We start from the raw sequence: 19,595 nt of genomic DNA on the forward strand, positions 1-19,595 counted from the left end.
AATTGCATACTTTAAAAAAGTTATTTTTCTTTAACTGACTCGATTTCGATACCTTTAATCCATTGATAACCGTTAAAATCCACATTTTCCACTATATTTAAATTTCATCACCACTCCCAAAAAAAATTTTTGAGATTTTTTTTTAAGGTTTTATAAATGGAGGAATTAAAGATACTCGGAGTAAGATTGATGGGAATCCAGAACGACTGTATTTGATTGTATCATGAAAATGTTATCCGAATTTTATGAGAATAAAATATTTTTGCATTTAATTTGTAAAATTAACCATGAGAACTTTGTAAAATTTTAATAGATGAAATGATAAATGATAAATTCAATTCAAAGTTTCGAGAAAAATTAATTATTTAACAATCAAATAATAATATTAATTAAATTATTAATTATAAGTATTTCTAAAATGAAATATTTATAATTAAAACTATCTGATTACATAATTTAGTGAGATAACTTGATAAATTTATAAAACTAAATTCATATCATATTAATTATAATGATTATTAACTAACTAATTTATTGCGTTGATTCTTTCCAGTTTATTGCAAAATAAGGATGTGTTATATATAAACCAATTTTTTAAACTAAAATAAAAATTAAGTATATATTAAATTGTTCTAATATATATTAAAATACTTAGTTTATTAAATAGAGTAGTCAAATTCATATACTATAATTTTAAATTTAATATAATTTTATAAAATATAAAATTAATTTCATAGAATAAATAATTAAAATTAATTAGTTTTAATAATATATAAAATAAAAGAATAAAAAAATGTATCACAAGAGAAGAGGGTGGAAAGGAAGAAAACTCACATTTTTAAACGAAAATCATTCATGGATATAATGGATATATGGAAATAATCTATTTTTATGCTATAGTTAAAAAATTTGTACCAAACAAAAAGATGTTTATCCCTTATTCATTTCCACTTTATTCTCCTCAATTTCATCGATCCAAATACCTCCAATAAATTTTACCTGTCTGTTGTGGGTTTGTTCATATGGACTTTTCCAAGTTCACTGACGATATGATTAAGCCTGAAAACAAATGATAAATCCGGTATTGAAATCAGCCAGAACAGAAGAATATAGTAAAATACAAAATAAGAACAATTATAAGGCTTTGACAATGACTAAAGCAATGATTTTTGTTATTGGGATTAAAGATGAGAGAGATATTTGGATTGTTTTTAGATGGGGTATTTTTTTTCCCCCACTTTGAATATGTTCTAGTAAAATAAAATTATATTTTTTAAAATTTAATTTTAAAAAAACTCATCTCCAAGTTTTGAAACAGTGTGATTTGTCGGGTGGAAAATCCTTCTCTTTTTCTCACTCCGGGACTCTCTCTAACATGTGTCACTTTCTGTGTTTTTTACGGAAGAAGCAAAGTGGGAACAATTGGAAAAGCAATCTGACTGTAAAAAGAAGCAGACCAGTATTTGTCTGTCTTTGACGCTTGCATTCAATTAAGAAGAAGATGATGATGAAGAAGAAGAACAGCCCAAGACAACCGAGAGAGTAAAAAAGAGAAAAATTCACCCAAACTGTAGCACAGCCAAAGTAGTGGGGTTGAAAAAACTGAGCGGCAAAAACATCAGCTCAAACCAAGCCGGATAGAGGGAAAAAAAAAAGGAGAAAAATATAAGGTAAAGAGAGAGGAAAAATTGTTCATAAAGCGAGGAATTTCGCCAATGTCACAAGATTCTGAGGAGATAAAGACGATTGAGCAGTGGAAATGGTCCGAAATGCAAGGGCTTGAGCTCGTCTCTTCTGATCCTCTTCCTCCCGAATCATTTATAACCAACAACCCATCAGCTCCAACGGCGAAAAACACAGACCCTGAAGACCTCAGACCCACAACAGAAGAGGCTCAAAACGGAATTGGCAGAGCCACAAACAGAGAAATGGAATCTACGAGTGATTCCAAGAAGGAAAACGGCGGTGGCACCAGTGGGGAGAAGCCTGAGACCGTCACTGCCGTTGGTTTTGGTGAGCTTTTCAGATTCGCCGATGGGTTGGATTACGTTTTGATGGCAATTGGGTCGGTCGGAGCTCTTGTCCACGGTTGTTCTTTGCCTCTGTTTCTTCGATTCTTCGCTGATCTTGTTAACTCCTTTGGGTCTTATGCCAATGATGTGGATAAAATGATGCAGGAGGTTTTGAAGGTAAAGTAGAACTATAACTTAAAAACACAATCAAAGTGTTCATGTTGATAATGATCTAATGAAAAACTGAAACCATTCTATTTTCAGTACGCATTCTACTTTCTCGTGGTTGGAGCTGCGATATGGGCGTCATCCTGGGCAGGTACTGATAGTTTCCATTAGGCTTCTCTGGATTTTTCTTTACATTCATATCTGACTTGAAATTAAACTGGTTGCAGAGATTTCGTGTTGGATGTGGACCGGCGAGCGGCAGTCCACGAAGATGAGGATCAAGTACCTAGAAGCAGCACTGGACCAGGACATTCAGTATTTTGATACAGAGGTTCGAACATCTGACGTCGTTTTCGCCATCAACACTGATGCAGTGATGGTCCAAGACGCCATTAGTGAGAAGGTAAGAAGCAAAAAAACATAAATAAAAAGAAACAAGAACTCTATTTTCAGTAATCTCTCTGTTTCCAGAACCCCCTTTTATTCGCCTAAATTAAGTGACTGTGAATGGACTTTGCAGCTGGGCAACTTCATCCACTATATGGCAACTTTTGTGTCCGGATTCGTTGTGGGTTTCACTGCTGTGTGGCAATTGGCGTTGGTAACTCTTGCGGTGGTTCCTTTGATTGCTGTAATCGGCGGCATCTACACCACCACAATAGCTAAGCTCTCTGCCAAGACCCAGGAAGCTCTATCAGAAGCTGGGAATATCGTCGAACAGGTAAGGGGCATTCTTTCCAGAACTCGGTTTTCTAAAGATTTTGTCATCTTCTCTCATCTGGGTACTGTCAATTCTTGACGTAACATGCAGACAATAGTTCAAATTCGAGTTGTTTTTGGATTCGTGGGCGAATCAAGAGCACTGCAGAGATACTCCGCCGCATTGAAGATTTCCCAAAAGATAGGTTACAAGAGTGGATTCTCCAAGGGTATGGGATTGGGCGCCACTTACTTTGTTGTTTTCTGCTGTTACGCCCTTCTGCTCTGGTACGGTGGTTATCTTGTCAGACACCACGCCACCAATGGCGGTCTGGCCATAGCCACTATGTTTGCAGTGATGATTGGCGGACTGTAAGTAGCCACTAACAACTCCGACTTTCATCTTGAAACCTCCAAATTTTTGGCTGATGGATCGCTTTGCTTGACAGGGCATTGGGGCAATCTGCTCCGAGCATGAGTTCATTCGCTAAGGCTAAAGTTGCAGCTGCTAAAATCTACCGTATCATCGACCATAAGCCTACTCTAAACCGCAACAACGAATCTGGTTTGGAATTAGAATCAGTTTCAGGACTGGTTGAGCTGAAGAATGTAGATTTCTCATACCCATCAAGGCCGGATGTAAGAATCCTGAACAATTTCTCCTTAACTGTCCCTGCCGGAAAAACTATAGCTCTGGTTGGTAGCAGTGGCTCCGGCAAGAGCACCGTTGTCTCCCTAATTGAAAGATTCTATGACCCCATTTCAGGTAAATGCCCTGATCTGTTTAAACTTTTTAAATAATTAATACATTGCTTTTGGTTTTGGTTTTCAGTCATTCTTGAAATTTAAGTTTTGGATTTGGACCTGGTTTCTGTGTTTACAAGAAAAGTTGCTTCTTGACTGAATGTGCAGGAGAAGTTCTACTAGATGGGCGTGACATAAAAACTTTGAAGCTGAGATGGTTAAGGCAGCAAATAGGATTGGTGAGCCAAGAACCTGCTCTTTTTGCTACCACCATCAAGGAGAATATTCTCTTGGGTAGACCTGATGCAGATCAACTTGAGGTGGAGGAAGCTGCTCGAGTCGCTAATGCTCATTCATTCATTATCAAACTTCCTGAAGGCTATGACACCCAGGTTATCATCTCAAAACTTATGTGTTAAAATATAACACTCTTAATTACCCTCCAATGACTCAAAAATCTAAAGGTAAAGCTGAATTTCAACATTTTCCAATCATAAATGTTATTGATCATGAATTAGATGGTTATCCAGTGAGATTAGTTTGAAGCCCACAGTTATTAGAGACTAATGCAATGTGTTTTAATGTTCGGAGCAAAAGAAACTTGTTTTGATTGTTCTGAAGGGTAAAAGGTTTTTGGTATTAATCTAACTGTGTTACATATGCTCTTTCTTATGCCTTACAATGAAGCATTTGCTTCTCCTATTTTGAATAGCAAAATGGAATATTTTATTGCTTTTTTAACAAGGTTAAACCGACTTTTCTTTTCTTCTCTATTTATGTGCAAGTGAGAAGAAATGTTTTGGTCCTACAAACAATGGAAACAGGATAACATGCCTGGTCAACAATGCATGTGCAGAAATAAATAGGTTTTTAACTTGTCTGCTCTGACAAATCAGAACCAAATAAACTAAAGGGAGGGGCATATCAAGCATATGGTTATGGAGATTGAATAGAAAATAGTCAATGCTGACATCTATTTACAAAGAATATAAAATTATTTACACATTTTATATATTGTTTTCTACTATTAAGCTTCAATATTATAAGGAAAACAGTGCTATTGACATTAGCATGCTGTAGAAGGAAAAATGATGGCATGAAGATGATGGGTTGTGAAGATATTGATAGAGTAGGAATCAGCGGGGTTAATTATTTCTTGAGCCACAAAACTTGACTGGAGTATTATAATAAAATTCTGAAAAATAAAACAGAAATATTTTAATCAAATTTGGAACTTCGAGATAACAGGGAGAACTTCATCATCAATTTATACTCATAGATTATTTGTTATCTGCACCTTGCACAAATTGTATCTATGCTTTACATTTACCACATTATCAAAAATGACAAAAAATTACTATTTGCTCGCCCTTCGATGGAATGAACTGTAGAATTATTCTGAATCCTGTGTAGGAAGAAGACAACTTCCAAACAACCTTGCTCATCTAAGATACCAGAACATTGAAATCCTAATCTAGTTTTGATATAAGAATGAATCATATTATGAATCTAAATTCTGAGGTTTTAAGTAGAATGTTAATATTTGGTAGGTAGGGGAAAGAGGACTGCAGCTTTCTGGAGGGCAGAAGCAGAGGATCGCAATAGCAAGGGCAATGCTTAAAAACCCTGCGATCCTACTCTTAGACGAAGCTACTAGTGCATTGGACTCTGAGTCGGAAAAGCTTGTACAGGAAGCTCTTGATCGTTTTATGATCGGGCGGACCACTCTTGTTATTGCCCATCGACTCTCTACCATTCGCAAGGCTGACCTTGTGGCTGTACTCCAACAAGGAAGTGTTTCTGAAATTGGAACACATGATGAGCTCTTTGCTAAAGGAGAGAATGGTGTATACGCCAAGCTCATCCGGATGCAGGAGATGGCACATGAAACTGCTCTCAATAATGCCAGAAAGAGTAGTGCAAGGTAGCTAAAAAATGTATTCTATTTCTTCTTTAATTTTCTGTCACTTACGTATCTAACTAATGTGGAATATGGTTTTAGGCCTTCGAGTGCCAGGAACTCAGTGAGCTCACCAATCATTGCACGAAATTCTTCCTATGGACGATCACCATATTCACGTCGATTATCCGACTTCTCCACATCTGATTTTAGTCTTTCCCTTGATGCTTCACTTCCCAATTACAGGCTTGAAAAACTTGCCTTTAAGGAGCAAGCCAGTTCTTTTTGGCGTCTCGTGAAAATGAATTCACCTGAATGGCTTTATGCATTACTTGGTTCTATTGGCTCTGTTGTTTGTGGGTTTTTAAGTGCTTTCTTTGCATACGTTCTAAGTGCTGTTCTCAGTGTCTATTACAACCCAGACCATGGTTTCATGAGCAGAGAAATTATTAAGTACTGCTACTTATTAATCGGACTTTCGTCCGCTGCTCTTCTCTTCAATACAATACAACATTTCTTCTGGGATATCGTGGGAGAGAACCTCACCAAACGTGTAAGAGAGAAGATGCTGACAGCAATACTGAAAAATGAAATGGCATGGTTTGATCAGGAGGAAAATGAGAGTGCAAAGATTGCTGCAAGGCTGGCCCTCGATGCTAACAATGTCAGATCTGCCATTGGAGACAGGATTTCTGTGATTGTACAGAACACATCACTCATGCTAGTTGCATGCACCGCTGGGTTTGTTTTGCAGTGGCGCCTATCTCTTGTCCTTGTAGCTGTCTTCCCCGTGGTTGTTGCAGCCACTGTTCTACAGAAAATGTTCATGACTGGTTTTTCAGGAGACCTTGAGGCCAACCATGCCAAGGCCACACAACTAGCAGGGGAGGCGATAGCCAATGTAAGGACAGTTGCTGCATTCAACTCAGAAGAAAAGATTGTCAGACTTTTTTCAACCAACCTCGAGATCCCACTACGTCGTTGCTTTTGGAAGGGACAGATTGCTGGTAGTGGATTTGGTGTTGCTCAGTTTTCTCTTTATGCTTCCTATGCTCTTGGTCTTTGGTATGCCTCATGGCTTGTAAAGCACGGGCTCTCTGACTTTTCAAAGGCAATCCGTGTTTTCATGGTCCTTATGGTTTCTGCAAATGGTGCAGCTGAAACACTAACTCTAGCTCCTGACTTTATTAAGGGTGGTCGAGCCATGCGTTCAGTCTTTGCACTTCTTGATCGCAAAACTGAAATTGAACCTGATGATCCAGATGCCACTCCAGTACCAGATAAACTTCGTGGAGAAGTTGAATTTAAACATGTTGACTTTTCCTACCCAACTCGTCCTGATATTCCCGTCTTTAGAGACCTTAGTTTGCGTGCCCGAGCAGGTAAGACTCTTGCTCTCGTTGGCCCTAGCGGGTGTGGCAAGAGCTCTGTTATTGCACTAGTCCAAAGGTTCTATGAGCCAACATCAGGACGAGTTATGATTGATGGGAAGGATATTCGTAAGTTCAATCTCAAGTCCCTGAGAAAGCACATGGCAATGGTCCCTCAGGAACCATGCTTATTTGCTGCTTCCATATATGATAATATAGCTTATGGCCACGAATCAGCCACGGAAGCCGAGATCATTGAAGCTGCTACTTTGGCAAATGCCCATAAGTTCATATCTGGGTTACCAGAAGGATATAAAACTTTTGTTGGGGAGAGAGGAGTTCAACTATCAGGTGGACAGAAACAAAGAATTGCAATTGCCCGTGCACTGATCAGGAAGGCAGAGCTTATGTTACTAGATGAGGCAACAAGTGCACTCGATGCCGAGTCTGAGCGATCCGTCCAGGAGGCGCTCGACCGAGCTTGTTTGGGAAAAACAACAATCGTAGTTGCTCATCGACTATCAACTATTAGGAATGCTCATGTCATTGCAGTAATTGATGATGGTAAAGTTTCAGAACAGGGATCACACTCACATTTGTTGAAAAATTACCCTGATGGGTGTTACGCCAGGATGATACAATTACAAAGATTCACACACAGCCAAGTCATTGGTATGACTTCAGGTTCAACTTCCTCAGCAAGAACTAGAGAGGATGAGGGGAGAGAGAGCTAGGAAATGGAACCTTAGTAGTTGAAAAAGAAAGAAAAAGGAAAACAAAATCCCTTATACCCTTATTAATTCTTTTGGGTTTTGTCTGGCATTTTCTATCCAGTAAGTATATTAAATGTATTATCTTAAATTTTTGCCCCACCTTATATAGCCCTTCTACTTTCACCAAAAAAAAAAAAAAAACACATTAGAAACTATTCCCGGAGAATCTAAGTGCATAAAAACCCAAGATCTTTTCAGGCAATGGGAACCAAACATTTTAACGAACACTTCATCTGCATTAAAAAAGATGAAAACAATTTAAGCCTAAAACATCATTTGTCGCATATTCATAAAGAGGAATTCACGTGGGAAACAGAATAATTGAAAAATTGGGAGAGGAGTGGAACATCGTGCATGCAATGCAAGACAAGACAGATACCGGAAAAGAATCGATGAATGAGGGGAATGAAAGAAAAGAAAGATGAAAGGACGTAAAACAACAGAAATTGGAATATGATGAGGAAGCCTCAACCCTCCCTTCTTGTTCTGTATTATCCTTTCGGGTGTGATGGCGGGCAATGCCAAGAGCGCATGTTGAAAAAGACGATGATGTTCTTCAGTTGAAAAGGGCAGTTCCAGTTGGTGGGCCAAATGCAAAAACCAGTGAAATCTCAGATCAGACGTGAGTGTTCACCAATTGGCTTTTAATGGTGCTGCCACCCGCATGCATGCTCTCTAACCTTTGTCTTCTTTAGGGTGGATTCAGTACCCCTACTAGGATAAGTAGAACGAGACATTTAACCTCCCACCTCAGAAAAGGAACTCTTTTGACTTTTAATTTTCATCTTATAAAACATTCAATTTCATCGAATTCTTGTCCTTTATTCAATTTCCATTAATCCACTATTTTTTATTCCATCAAATTTTATATATATACATTTACATTTTTACAATTTTTTTTTTTTTTTTTTTTTTTTTTTTTAAAAAAAAAACAGCTTTTGGTATGTTTTTCTTTGGAGTCATATCAATTTTGTACTATACAGATGCTTTATTGATTGTCATGGAATGTCTTTCAAGAATATTTTTTTAAACTTACTTTTGAATGCAAACTTATGAAAAATTTATACAACTAGGGATAAAAGTTGATTTTTCTTTCCAAATGTTATTATGATAGTATTTATTCCTTTCACTCACATTATTATTGATGTTATTGTTGTTTACTTTTTTTAAGCTCATCACAATATGTCGGTGAAATATTCGGGCCTTTAAACTTTTGGTTTAGAGTAAGGACGGAAATATCGTTATCGATATAAATATCAATAACTCAAATTTACGAATATATCGACGGAGATTTAGATATCGACTGATAGTCCGAAAAATTCACGAGTATCACGGAAATTTATAAAAATATTGTGAATTTTTTAGGAAAATTTTAGAACAAACTTATTCAAGTAATAAACTATGATTTTAAGCATATAAATCAATAATTAGAAGCCAAATATGATTAATAATAGGTTAATAGATAATAGTGCAGACCAACAAATGATTATGAATTGAATATTTCATTAATAAAGTCATACAAAATGAAGGTCAAATACAAGATTCAATAGTAAAAAAATGATTGAAGAGATACTAGTCCAACATTAGCATAATTTACTTGGTAACGGCAATATTATTCCCAAGTCATAGTATGCACGAAGTTTCTAACATAATTGGAAGTATGTCATCCATTGAGTCTCAACATCAATTTCGATACTACCAATAGGAGGATACCTTGGGTCAAATCATGTTTCATCCAAATGAGGATGTTCTGAAGAATATAGATAATATAGAGGCTTTGAGTCGGAGTCTTCATCACTTTCACTAGGAAGTTGTTGTCTGCCTGTGTAAACTAATGTGTTACCCATCATTATAACCATAGAAACCATAATCACTTGAATGACTATAGCTACTTTGAAAATAATCACCATTACTATTAAAAGAGATAAAAAAAAAATTAATATATGTTAATTTTTCAAGTTGTTTTTCTTGGAAATGAAAATTTGGATAGCGAAGGAAGCAAACCTCATATCAATTTAATTTGATGTGAAATATTGTGAAAATTCACTAAAAATATTTGAATGAATTTAAAAATTAATATATGTCATTTTTTCAAATTTAATTTCTTTGTAAAGGTAAGTCGTGGATTTAAAATTGAGAGAAAATTTAAATTGGAATATGTTGATATTTGAAAAAAGATTGAGAAACAATTTTAATTATTGAAATTTGAGGTGAAAATGTTGTTTTCAAAAAGGGAAAACGATATGACTTGATATATCCACAATTTATCTACATAATATTGACGATATCTGGTCTAAAACTCGACGATATTTGGTCGGACTTTCCATGATATATCTCGATATATCCACGACTACCTTGAATTTGTGGATATTTTCCAATTTAAACAATATATTGTCTATATCGTTGATAGATCACAATATTTTGTGAAAAAAAGATCTTCTCTCTTAGAATCTCTATTAGACATGTCATTTTGCCAATATATCGCCAATTTATCTCTATTTTTCAATCTTTGGTTTAGAGTACATATTCTATATCAAGTGAATTATGCTCATGTTGTCCACATTATTATAATTTTCTTTTTTCAAATCTAATAGTTCTTTATTGTTGTGTGACTCTCTTATAATATCTAGACCTCCACATCATTTTTCATAGATTACAATAAACATAGAGTAATATGGGCAAAGTGAGCTCAACTAATTGGTATGGCCTTCCAACCTAGAGGTTGGACTCTCATCCGCACAGTTTTTGTATAATTAAAATATCAAGAGTAATATGGAAAATTGTTTTTTTAGTAAAATAAAGTAGAGTGAGATTTGAACATTCTACTTTAAATCATCAAAGAAAAATGGAGCAAGGCAAGGGAGAAAGAAGTTGTCCTCTCTTCTATGGTAACCCAGCACCGGTCATCTAGAGTGTTCTACCTGCCATCGCATATGTAGAAAAAAAAGGAAGTGGGGAAGGAAGAACAATCGTTTGACTTTAGCACATGAGGTGGCGGGTTTGGCTGGTCTTGCTCATATAACTAGGAGGGTGTTGGGGTTGATGCCCTAAATCTCATGAGTCCTGTACTTTATAATTGTAATGTACAAACAATTTTATTTATTTAATAAAATATGAGATATTTTATCCGATATTTAGTAGCATTAACCCACAAAACCAATAAACTAACATCCAAGGTTCTCTTTTGTAGTTTAAACATGTATGTATAGACACACGGATGGATCATGTTTAAGTGATAACCTAAATGGTCTATAGTAGATGGATAAGGTTGGATACCTTATCCTAATGACATTACGAATACGACCTGCACTATAGATGTTACAATTGTTGTAAAGTACTACAAATAATCTGCTGCTGATCATTCATTTAGAGACATATGAGCGAGGATATTCTATACAAAGGAATTTGTATAAGACCAGACCACGAAATGATTAGTCTCATTATATAACGCCACACCCTATCTTGGCCCGAGAGGGGTTTGATCATAGTTAGACCATAATTTATTGTTCAGTAGAAGGAGAAGTGGTACTTAAGGAGTTAGATGTAACTACGGGGGTAAAACGGTAATTTTGGCCCAATTGTACTTATGAGCAATTTGTGAAGGGTCATCGCACTATTGACTAGTTATATCCAATGGACAAGAAATATATCTGTATTACAAAAAGTACAGTCGTTGGTCTTTAGTGGAGTGATTGACAGCTAATGGATGTTGAATATTTTAATTGAAGAAGTTTAATTAATTATTCAAGTACCATTGGAGCTTTAATTTGCAGGTCCATAAGGTCCCCTCTGTAGCTCAACATGGATTATTGAGAATCAATTTTGGATTAATTTGAATTGTTCAAATTAACTGAGGGAATTAAGTATATGTGATATAATTAATTTAATTTAGTTATATATGATATAAAAGAGAGATTTATGACACTAATCCCAATACTATCAACACAATATTAATCATCGACAACCTAAGATTTGTCCTTATGGAGGATTTTCGTCCTGGACCAGCTTAAAACATCACTCGAAACGTTTGAGAGGCATATGAATGTTGGGTACGAAAAAATGAAAAGACCTGAGCGTATATCTTGGCAAGCCTTTATGAAATCTTGGCCAAGAAGCATGAGCCCATGATCACTGCCAGTGAGATCATGGAGTTCCTGTGGCAAATATTTAGACAACCGTCTACTCAACTCAGGCATGACACTCTGAAAAACATCTTCAATGTTCATACGCAAGAAGGGGCATCTGTTCAAGAACACATTCTCAACATGATGGTCCACTTTAATATGGCGGAGACGAATGAATCTGTCATCGATGAGGTCAGTCAGGTTAGCTTCATCCTAGAATCTTTACTTGAAAGTTTCATGCAGTTCTATAGCAATGTTGTTATGAACAGGTTTACTACAACTTGACCACCTTGCTCGACGAGCTACAGACTTTCCAATCCTTGATGTTGCCTCGTTCTCTTAGAAGTTCTACAGAGGATCGTCTTTTGGAACTAAGTTTGTGCCTTCTTCTGACACCAAAAAGTGGAAGAGAAAAAAATGTGGAAATGAGAAAGCTAACCTACCAACTGTTATACAAAAGGGTAAGAAGGTCAAGGCTTGTAAAGGAAATTTATTTCCATTGTAACCAGAAGGAAACTGGAAGAGGAATTGTCCCGAATACTTGGCAGAAAAGAAGGCCAAGCAAGGTAAATGTGATTTACTTGTTTTGAAGACTTTTTTAATGGAGAATGATGATTCAGCCTGGATAATAGATTCAAGCGCCACTAACCATGTTTGTTCTTCATTTCAGGAAATTAATTGCTGGTGGAAACTAGAGGCTAGGGAAATGACGATGCCCGTTAGAACAGGGCACATCATCTCAGCTATGGCAGTGGGAGGACTTTGACTTTGTTTACAGAAACCGTATATTATACTAGATAATGTATATGTGGTTTTAAGTTCGGAAAGGAACTTTATTTCTGTAAAGTGCCTATTAGAACAAAAGATATTCTGTTTCATTTGATGTAAATAAAGTGTTTATTTACAAAAATGGTGTATATACTTGTTTTGTAACTCTCGAAGATAATCTTTATGTGCTAAGACCGTTAACAACTAAAGCTCTCCTAACTATCGAATTGTTTAAAACTGCGATAACTCATAATAAAAGACTTAAAATTTCTCCTAAGAAAAATCTCATCTTTGACACCTAAGATTATGACACATAAATCTCAATAGGAATGAGAGATTGGTCAAGAATGGACTTGTAAGCAAGTTAGAAGAAAATTATTCATCTATGTGAGTCATGCCTTGAAGGTAAAATTACTAAAAGATCTTTTACTGGAAAAGGTTATAGGGCCGAAAAACTTTTAGAACTTGTACATTCAGACCTCTGTGGTCCAATGAATATTAAGGCAAGAGGAGAGTTTAAATATTTCATCACTTTTACTAATGGTTTTTCTAGATATGAGTCTGTTTGTTTAATGCAACATAAGTCTGAAGCCCTTGAAAAGTTCAAAGAGTACAAGGCTGGAGTTGAAAATTCATTAAATAAAACCATTAAAATATTTTGATTTGATCGAGGTGGAGAGTATATGGATCTAAAATTCCAAGACTATTTGATAGAACATAGAACTGTATCCTAACTCGCAGCACCTGGTACACCTCAGCAGAATGGTGTATCAGAAAGAAGAAATCGAACCCTGTTGGACATGGTTCGGTCTATGATGAGTTATGCTATCCTACCAGACTCGTTTTAGGGTTATGCAGTACAGACTGTAGCTTGCATTTTGAATTGCGTTCCATCCAAAAGTATTACTGGAACACCTTTAGAATTATGGAGTGGTCGTAAAGGTAGTTTACGCCATTTCAGGATTTGGGGTTGCCCAGCACATGTGCTTAAGGAAAATCCTAAGAAATTGGAACCTCGCTCAAAATTGTGCCTATTTGTAGGTTACCATAAAGGAACGAGAGGTAGTTACTTCTATGCTCATAAGAATAATAAGATGTTTATGTTGACAAACCCTACCTTTTTAGAATTGGACCACATAAGGGAGCATAAGTTTCGCATTAACATTGTGTTGAATGAATTTTTTAGTGAAACTACTAAACCTTCAACAAGAGTTGTTGAAGAGTCCAACACCTCAACAAGAGTTGTTGAAGTTGGATCATCTAATAGGTTAAATCCACCTCAAGTGTTGAGGGAGCCTCGACATAGTGGGAGGGTTGCGAACCCGCCTATTCATTATATGGGTTTAACAGAAACCCTAGCTATCGTAGCTGACGGAGATATTGAGGATCCATTGTTTTATAAGAAGACAATGAAGAATGTTGATAAAGATGAATGGATCAAAACTATGAATCTTGAAATGAAGTCTATGTACTTCAATTCAGTTTGGGACCTTGTAGATCAACCTGATGGGGTTAAACTTATAGGTTACAAATGGATCTACAAGAGAAAATAGGGTGCTAATGGGAACGTGCAAACCTTCAAGGCTAGACTTGTGGCAAAGGGTTATACCCAAGTTGAGGGAGTCGACTATTAGAGACTTTCTCACCTATTGCCATGTTGAAGTCTATCTGGATCCTCATATCCATTGCCTTATATTATGACTATGAGATTTGACAAATGGATGTCTGAAGGAAATGGGAACTTGAGATTTCCATGAGCAGCGGAACAAGCTATTCCAAATTACAGTCATGAATGAACATATATTTACAGTCGACATGAAACATAAACGGTTATGCAAATCATACAGAAATTACAACATGAAAGTCTTAAAAGCACAAAAGGGAAAACTGTACAAACAATGGTAGAAGCGTTTCCATGCTCCGTTGCGCACGAACGCTTGAACAATCAGCAACCTTGAACGCCCGATCTACACAACCGCAACACCGCATGAACACAGCACGAACACTTTGCGCTCGTCCTCAACGATTTCTTCGGTCATGAACTCTTTCGCAACACGAACGGCCTCCACAGCACCACGAACGGCCTCTAGCAAACCTTGACGATGTCGAGTTGAGTCTTTTTACAATGGCAGAAGCGTTTCCATGCTCTGATACGCACGAACACCTGAACAATCAGCAACCTCGAACGCCTGATCTATACGACCGCAATACCGCACGAACATAGCACGACACTTCGCGGTCGTCCTCAACGATCTCCTCGGTCACGAACTCTTCCGCAACACGAAGGGCCTCCAGAAAACGTCAACGGTGTCGAGTTAAGTCTGACACCACCAACAAGGCTACCTTAGTATTCTCGGTGTGAGAATCCAGAGGGTGGGCTCTGTTCGGACTTGGTATGAGGCAGACGAACGGAGGAAACAACGATCACGTACACGACTGGGCAAGTGGGAGATGGCAGAGACCTATCGTATAGGTCGATGCCTAATCATTTAAATAAAGCTATGCGATCGTCTAGCAAAATCTATGCGATCGTTTAGCTCGATCTATCGCCTACAGGCTCTACATGATCGTTTACCTTGGGCCAGTGATCGTCTAGCAAAACTATGTGATCGTTTAGTAAATACTGCACGATCATTTAGCTTGCTCAGCCGTTGTTTAGTAAATCTGTATTTATTTGATGACTTTGTGAGTTTCTTTTTACGCGGAGAGAAAACTCAAAACCTTTTTCAATCGTTTGTAAAAACTTCTTTTCAAAATAGGAAACCACTTTCCTTTTAAACTCACAGTTACCATGGTCTAATAACCACTCACTACTTTGGTTATTTAAAAGAAAAAGGATTAATTATCCAATAATTAATATTATTATAAATATAAATGATAACCAACTTATCATACTATATTTATAACCTATAGTTTTAATATTTCATCTCATGAAACATATAAACCATAGTTCTATTTCTATTCCATGGTACTTAATGTAAATCTCATTTACATAAATCCTCCACTAGATGTATCTCATACATCATATCGATTATATCATATATAATCAAAATACCTATTGTTAATTTGAACATTTTAAATCAACACTGATGACATGCAGAAATGCATGCCATCTTAGGCCTTTTACTTAGAATTATATAGGTTGTTAGGCAGAATATGCATCAATCATGATAGGAATTCACGAGAATATGAGTTTGCGTCGATCAGCATATCGAATCTCAGCTAACCTGTTATTTTGCGTTAATTATGCGTTCAATGTTCTATCTTTGTAGCTAATATAGGAAATGAACGCAAACGCGGAAACCGGACCACCGCATAGACGATCGCATGCAGAGAAACACTCCATCGCAAGGTAAACGCATCAATCAACGCATGGATGTTGCGGTAATCAGCCGTAGGCATCCATCGCATGGGAGTTGCGCTCGTCAAACGATTGCGGTCATCATGTAGAGTTGCAGTGTTAAGCGAATGCAGCCATTAAATGATTGCGGCTATGCGACAACGCTTTCTAATGAGATCAACACAAGGTAGGTGGAATGAACGCATTAATGCATCTACCTCGAGAAAATCCAAAGATGATGTTGACATTTCACCTACCACGCGTTAGTGGCAGAGGTTCAGAAAGGATGAACGCGCCGAATGTCAGACTCAGAGCAGTCCAATTAATGTTGTCGGTGATCCAAGCTCTATAAATGGAGGTCGATAAGCTGAAATTCAATCATCCAGGAGATTATCCCTCAACTGGGGATTTTCCCCACGATCCAGACAAAATGCTTAAGAAGACGCTTGGGAGTTCTTCACCTCCTTCATCAATTCCGAGTGATGACCGGAGCCTTTGACCGAGTTAGATCTCGAGAGAGTCAACTCCTCCGCCTATCTATGGCACCACCGACAGCCTTAATGCACATCCGCTAGAAACAAAGTTTTGCTTCCAACCGGTCATTTCTTTTCCTTTTTTTTTCTATATTGTATTGTATGACATTTTGAATTAAGAAATTAATACAATCTTTTTTCAATGCACTTCTCTGTTTCCTTCAACTCCATCTCCATCTTTTTTTCTTAACATCTTTACTTTCATTGCAACATTTAGTGGGATTACTTGGGTATTGCATACTTAGTCATGTGGATTAGAAATATGAAGCATGTAGCAACCCACCAAAAGGTGTGCATTGCGCGAGTGTGTGAGTAACCTTACTTGCTTAGTGTGAAGCTGCTGCAACGCCTGTCTATAGGCTAACACATTGCTTGTCTATGAGTGAAGTCAGCAACAATCAACTACCCAGGAAGGTAAGTGGTTGGACGCATTAAGCAAGGTATGCGTTGTTCATTAGGGATAGTAACAATCTTGCGTCAACCAAGTTCATGTGTTTGTCTAGTCTTATGTTGTGCCCAACACCCCTTTAGAGCTACTCGAGAGAGAGTCTAAAGAAAGAACCTAATGACTCGAGAGAGCTAGGTTAGAATCTAGACTTGAGAGAGTGAGATTAAATCAGCATAAGCAAGAGATAGGGACTTAGAGATAAGCTCTGTTGGTCAACACTGCATTGCATGCACCCTAGGAATAGGAATGATGATATGTGGTTGCCTTGTTTGTGTATCAATGCGTAGACAAGAATTAGAGGCTTATGTGTAGGCCCTATAGACACCTCTACACATACATCGTATGTGTTCTAGCATTAGAAGCCGTAGCATTCGCACCGAAAGGTGGTTTACTATTGTATGAGTGTTGCATGATCGCATTAGTTTACGTTGACTAGGGTAGCTCTTGCGATCACTCTTAAGGGTTGCAATGAAAACATCTCCACATTTTATCCATTTTCCCATTCATTTATTTCATGTCAAGGTTTGTCGCATCTCTACCTTTCATGCATATTCTCATTGCGTTGTCTGTTAGATAGAAGTAGGAATAGGATTAATTTAACAATAATCTCTCCATTCTTTTATTTATACCGCCGCATGCATAATCACCACAAACATATAGTTACAAGTCCCTGTGTTCGACCTCGAATTACCCGAGAAACTTGCGTTCATGTTATACTTGGCGTGGCCGCAAGAAAACTTGTGGCAGAACGCATGGTCATCGCATACATTCATTAACGCAATTTTCATTCCAACGCATGACCATCGACGCATGACTATCAACGCATATCTTAGGAACATGCATCACATACCGCGTCCAAAGGAAGTTGGTTGTCGAGTAAAATTGACTTCTAATTTTCGTGCACCAAACACCAAGAACTGATCCTCAACAGAATCCAAGCTACCAAGGGGACCTCATAGACTTGTAGCTCCGAAGCTCCAACGGTACGTGAATAATTGACTAAACTCTTTAGTCACGAGATCCACCATCCGTTAACTGGCAGGCACTCCACTAAAGATCGACAGCTGAACTCTCTTTACTACAAATATATTATGTGTCCATCTTAACCAATCAACAGTGCGACAACCATTCACAAATCGCTCGTAGTACAGCTGGGCCAATAATCGTTATGCCCCTATAGTTACATTTGTCTCCTTAAGTACCACTGTTCCCTCTAATGAACATAAATCATAGTCCTACTATGACTGAGTCATCTCTTCCTAAGAGAAGTTGTGGCCACTATGTTCAAGCCTCGGAATCAGCCCTTAAGGGAGCAGTCTCTCTACTTATCCCTACTTCGGGAAAGGAGTGAATTCCATATTTTGAATTGATTTCCCAGCATCTAGATCAGACAAGTCCCCAAAGATAGGCATGTTGAGTTGGCAATCTGGCCACTCTCACCCATACTAACCAAAGGACCACCCTCAAAGGCAGGAGTTCCCAAAACACTAAGGATTGAGGTCGTGTCACCTATGGTTGTTTAGGTGAGATGCAAGTCTCTAGTATCAATGGTGTTATATACAGAGTCAAGTCATCTCATGGTCCAGGTCTTATACAAACTCTTTGTATAGGACACCCTTGCTCGCATGTCTCCATATGAATGGTTAGGATCTACCATCTATAGTAGTTCACAACACTTGCAAACCTCTACAAAGCGGGTCGTAGTGTCACCAAAATTAGGTTTCCCTCCTTAATCCTTATACTATAGACCTATTTAGGTTATCACTTAAGGCATGATCCACTTGTATATCACATATACATGCTTAAGTTCATATAAGATAACCAAGGAACCTTGTTTATTGGATATGAGTAAATTCCTGAATTAAATAACATTTATTTTATTCATTGAACAACGTGTATCTTTACAAAACAACGAGACTCCGGGAGAATTAGGACATCAATCCCAACAACATCAAGACTGCTTCTGAATGGAAATCTTGAGAAGACCATTTATATGAAGTAGCCTGAGGGATTCATAACCTAAGGTCAAGATCAAAAGGTTTGCAAGTTTAATCGATCCATTTATGGATTGAAGCAAGTTTCTCAATCTTGGAATATAAGATTGTTGGGATTGGTGTGCTAATTCTCCTGGAGTCTCGTAGTTTGTAAACTATACACATTGTTATGAATAAAATAAGAATTATTTTATCTGGAATTTACTCATATACAATAAACAAAGCTCCATGGTTATTGTATGTAAACTTAAGCATGTATATGAGATATACAAGTGGATCATGCCTTAAGTGATAACCTAAATAGGTCTATAGTATAAGGATTAAGGAGGGAAACCTGATTTTGATGACACTACGACCCACTTTATAGAGGTTTGCAAGTGTTGTGAACTACAACAGATGGTAGATCCTGACCATTCATGTGGAGACATGCGAGCAAGGGTGTCCTATACAAAGAGTTTGTATAAGACCGGACCACGAGATGAATAGTCTCTTTATATAACGTCGTTGATACTTGAGACTTACATCTCACCTAAACGACCATAGGTGACATGACCTCAATCTTGAGTGTTTTGAGAACTTCTGCCTTTGAGGGCGGTCCTTTGATTAGTATGGGTGAGAGTGGCCAGATTGCCAACTCAACATGCCTAGCTTTTTGGGGACTTGTTTGATTTGGGAATTGGGAACTCAGTTACACAAAATGGAATTTACTCCTTCTCCGAAGT

General features: G+C 37.4%; 1 protein-coding gene across 1 annotated transcript; it reads left to right on the top strand.

Annotated features, from left to right (window-relative positions):
- Window positions 1-1,213: 1,213 nt before the first annotated feature.
- Window positions 1,214-7,765, top strand: ABCB1 (ATP binding cassette subfamily B1). Its single transcript, XM_039047339.2, has 9 exons — window positions 1,214-2,189; window positions 2,277-2,331; window positions 2,408-2,583; window positions 2,701-2,901; window positions 2,992-3,251; window positions 3,329-3,645; window positions 3,792-4,015; window positions 5,174-5,547; window positions 5,626-7,765. The coding sequence occupies exons 1-9, from the start codon at window positions 1,716-1,718 to the stop codon at window positions 7,625-7,627; spliced, it is 4,083 nt and encodes a 1,360-aa protein (XP_038903267.1). The 5' UTR covers window positions 1,214-1,715; the 3' UTR covers window positions 7,628-7,765.
- The last annotated feature ends 11,830 nt before the right edge of the window (window positions 7,766-19,595 follow it).

This window comes from Benincasa hispida, chromosome 11 (assembly GCF_027475165.1).
Source record: "Benincasa hispida cultivar pf3 chromosome 11, pf3_genome.v1.1, whole genome shotgun sequence".
In the NCBI taxonomy this organism is placed as follows: domain Eukaryota; kingdom Viridiplantae; phylum Streptophyta; class Magnoliopsida; order Cucurbitales; family Cucurbitaceae; genus Benincasa; species Benincasa hispida.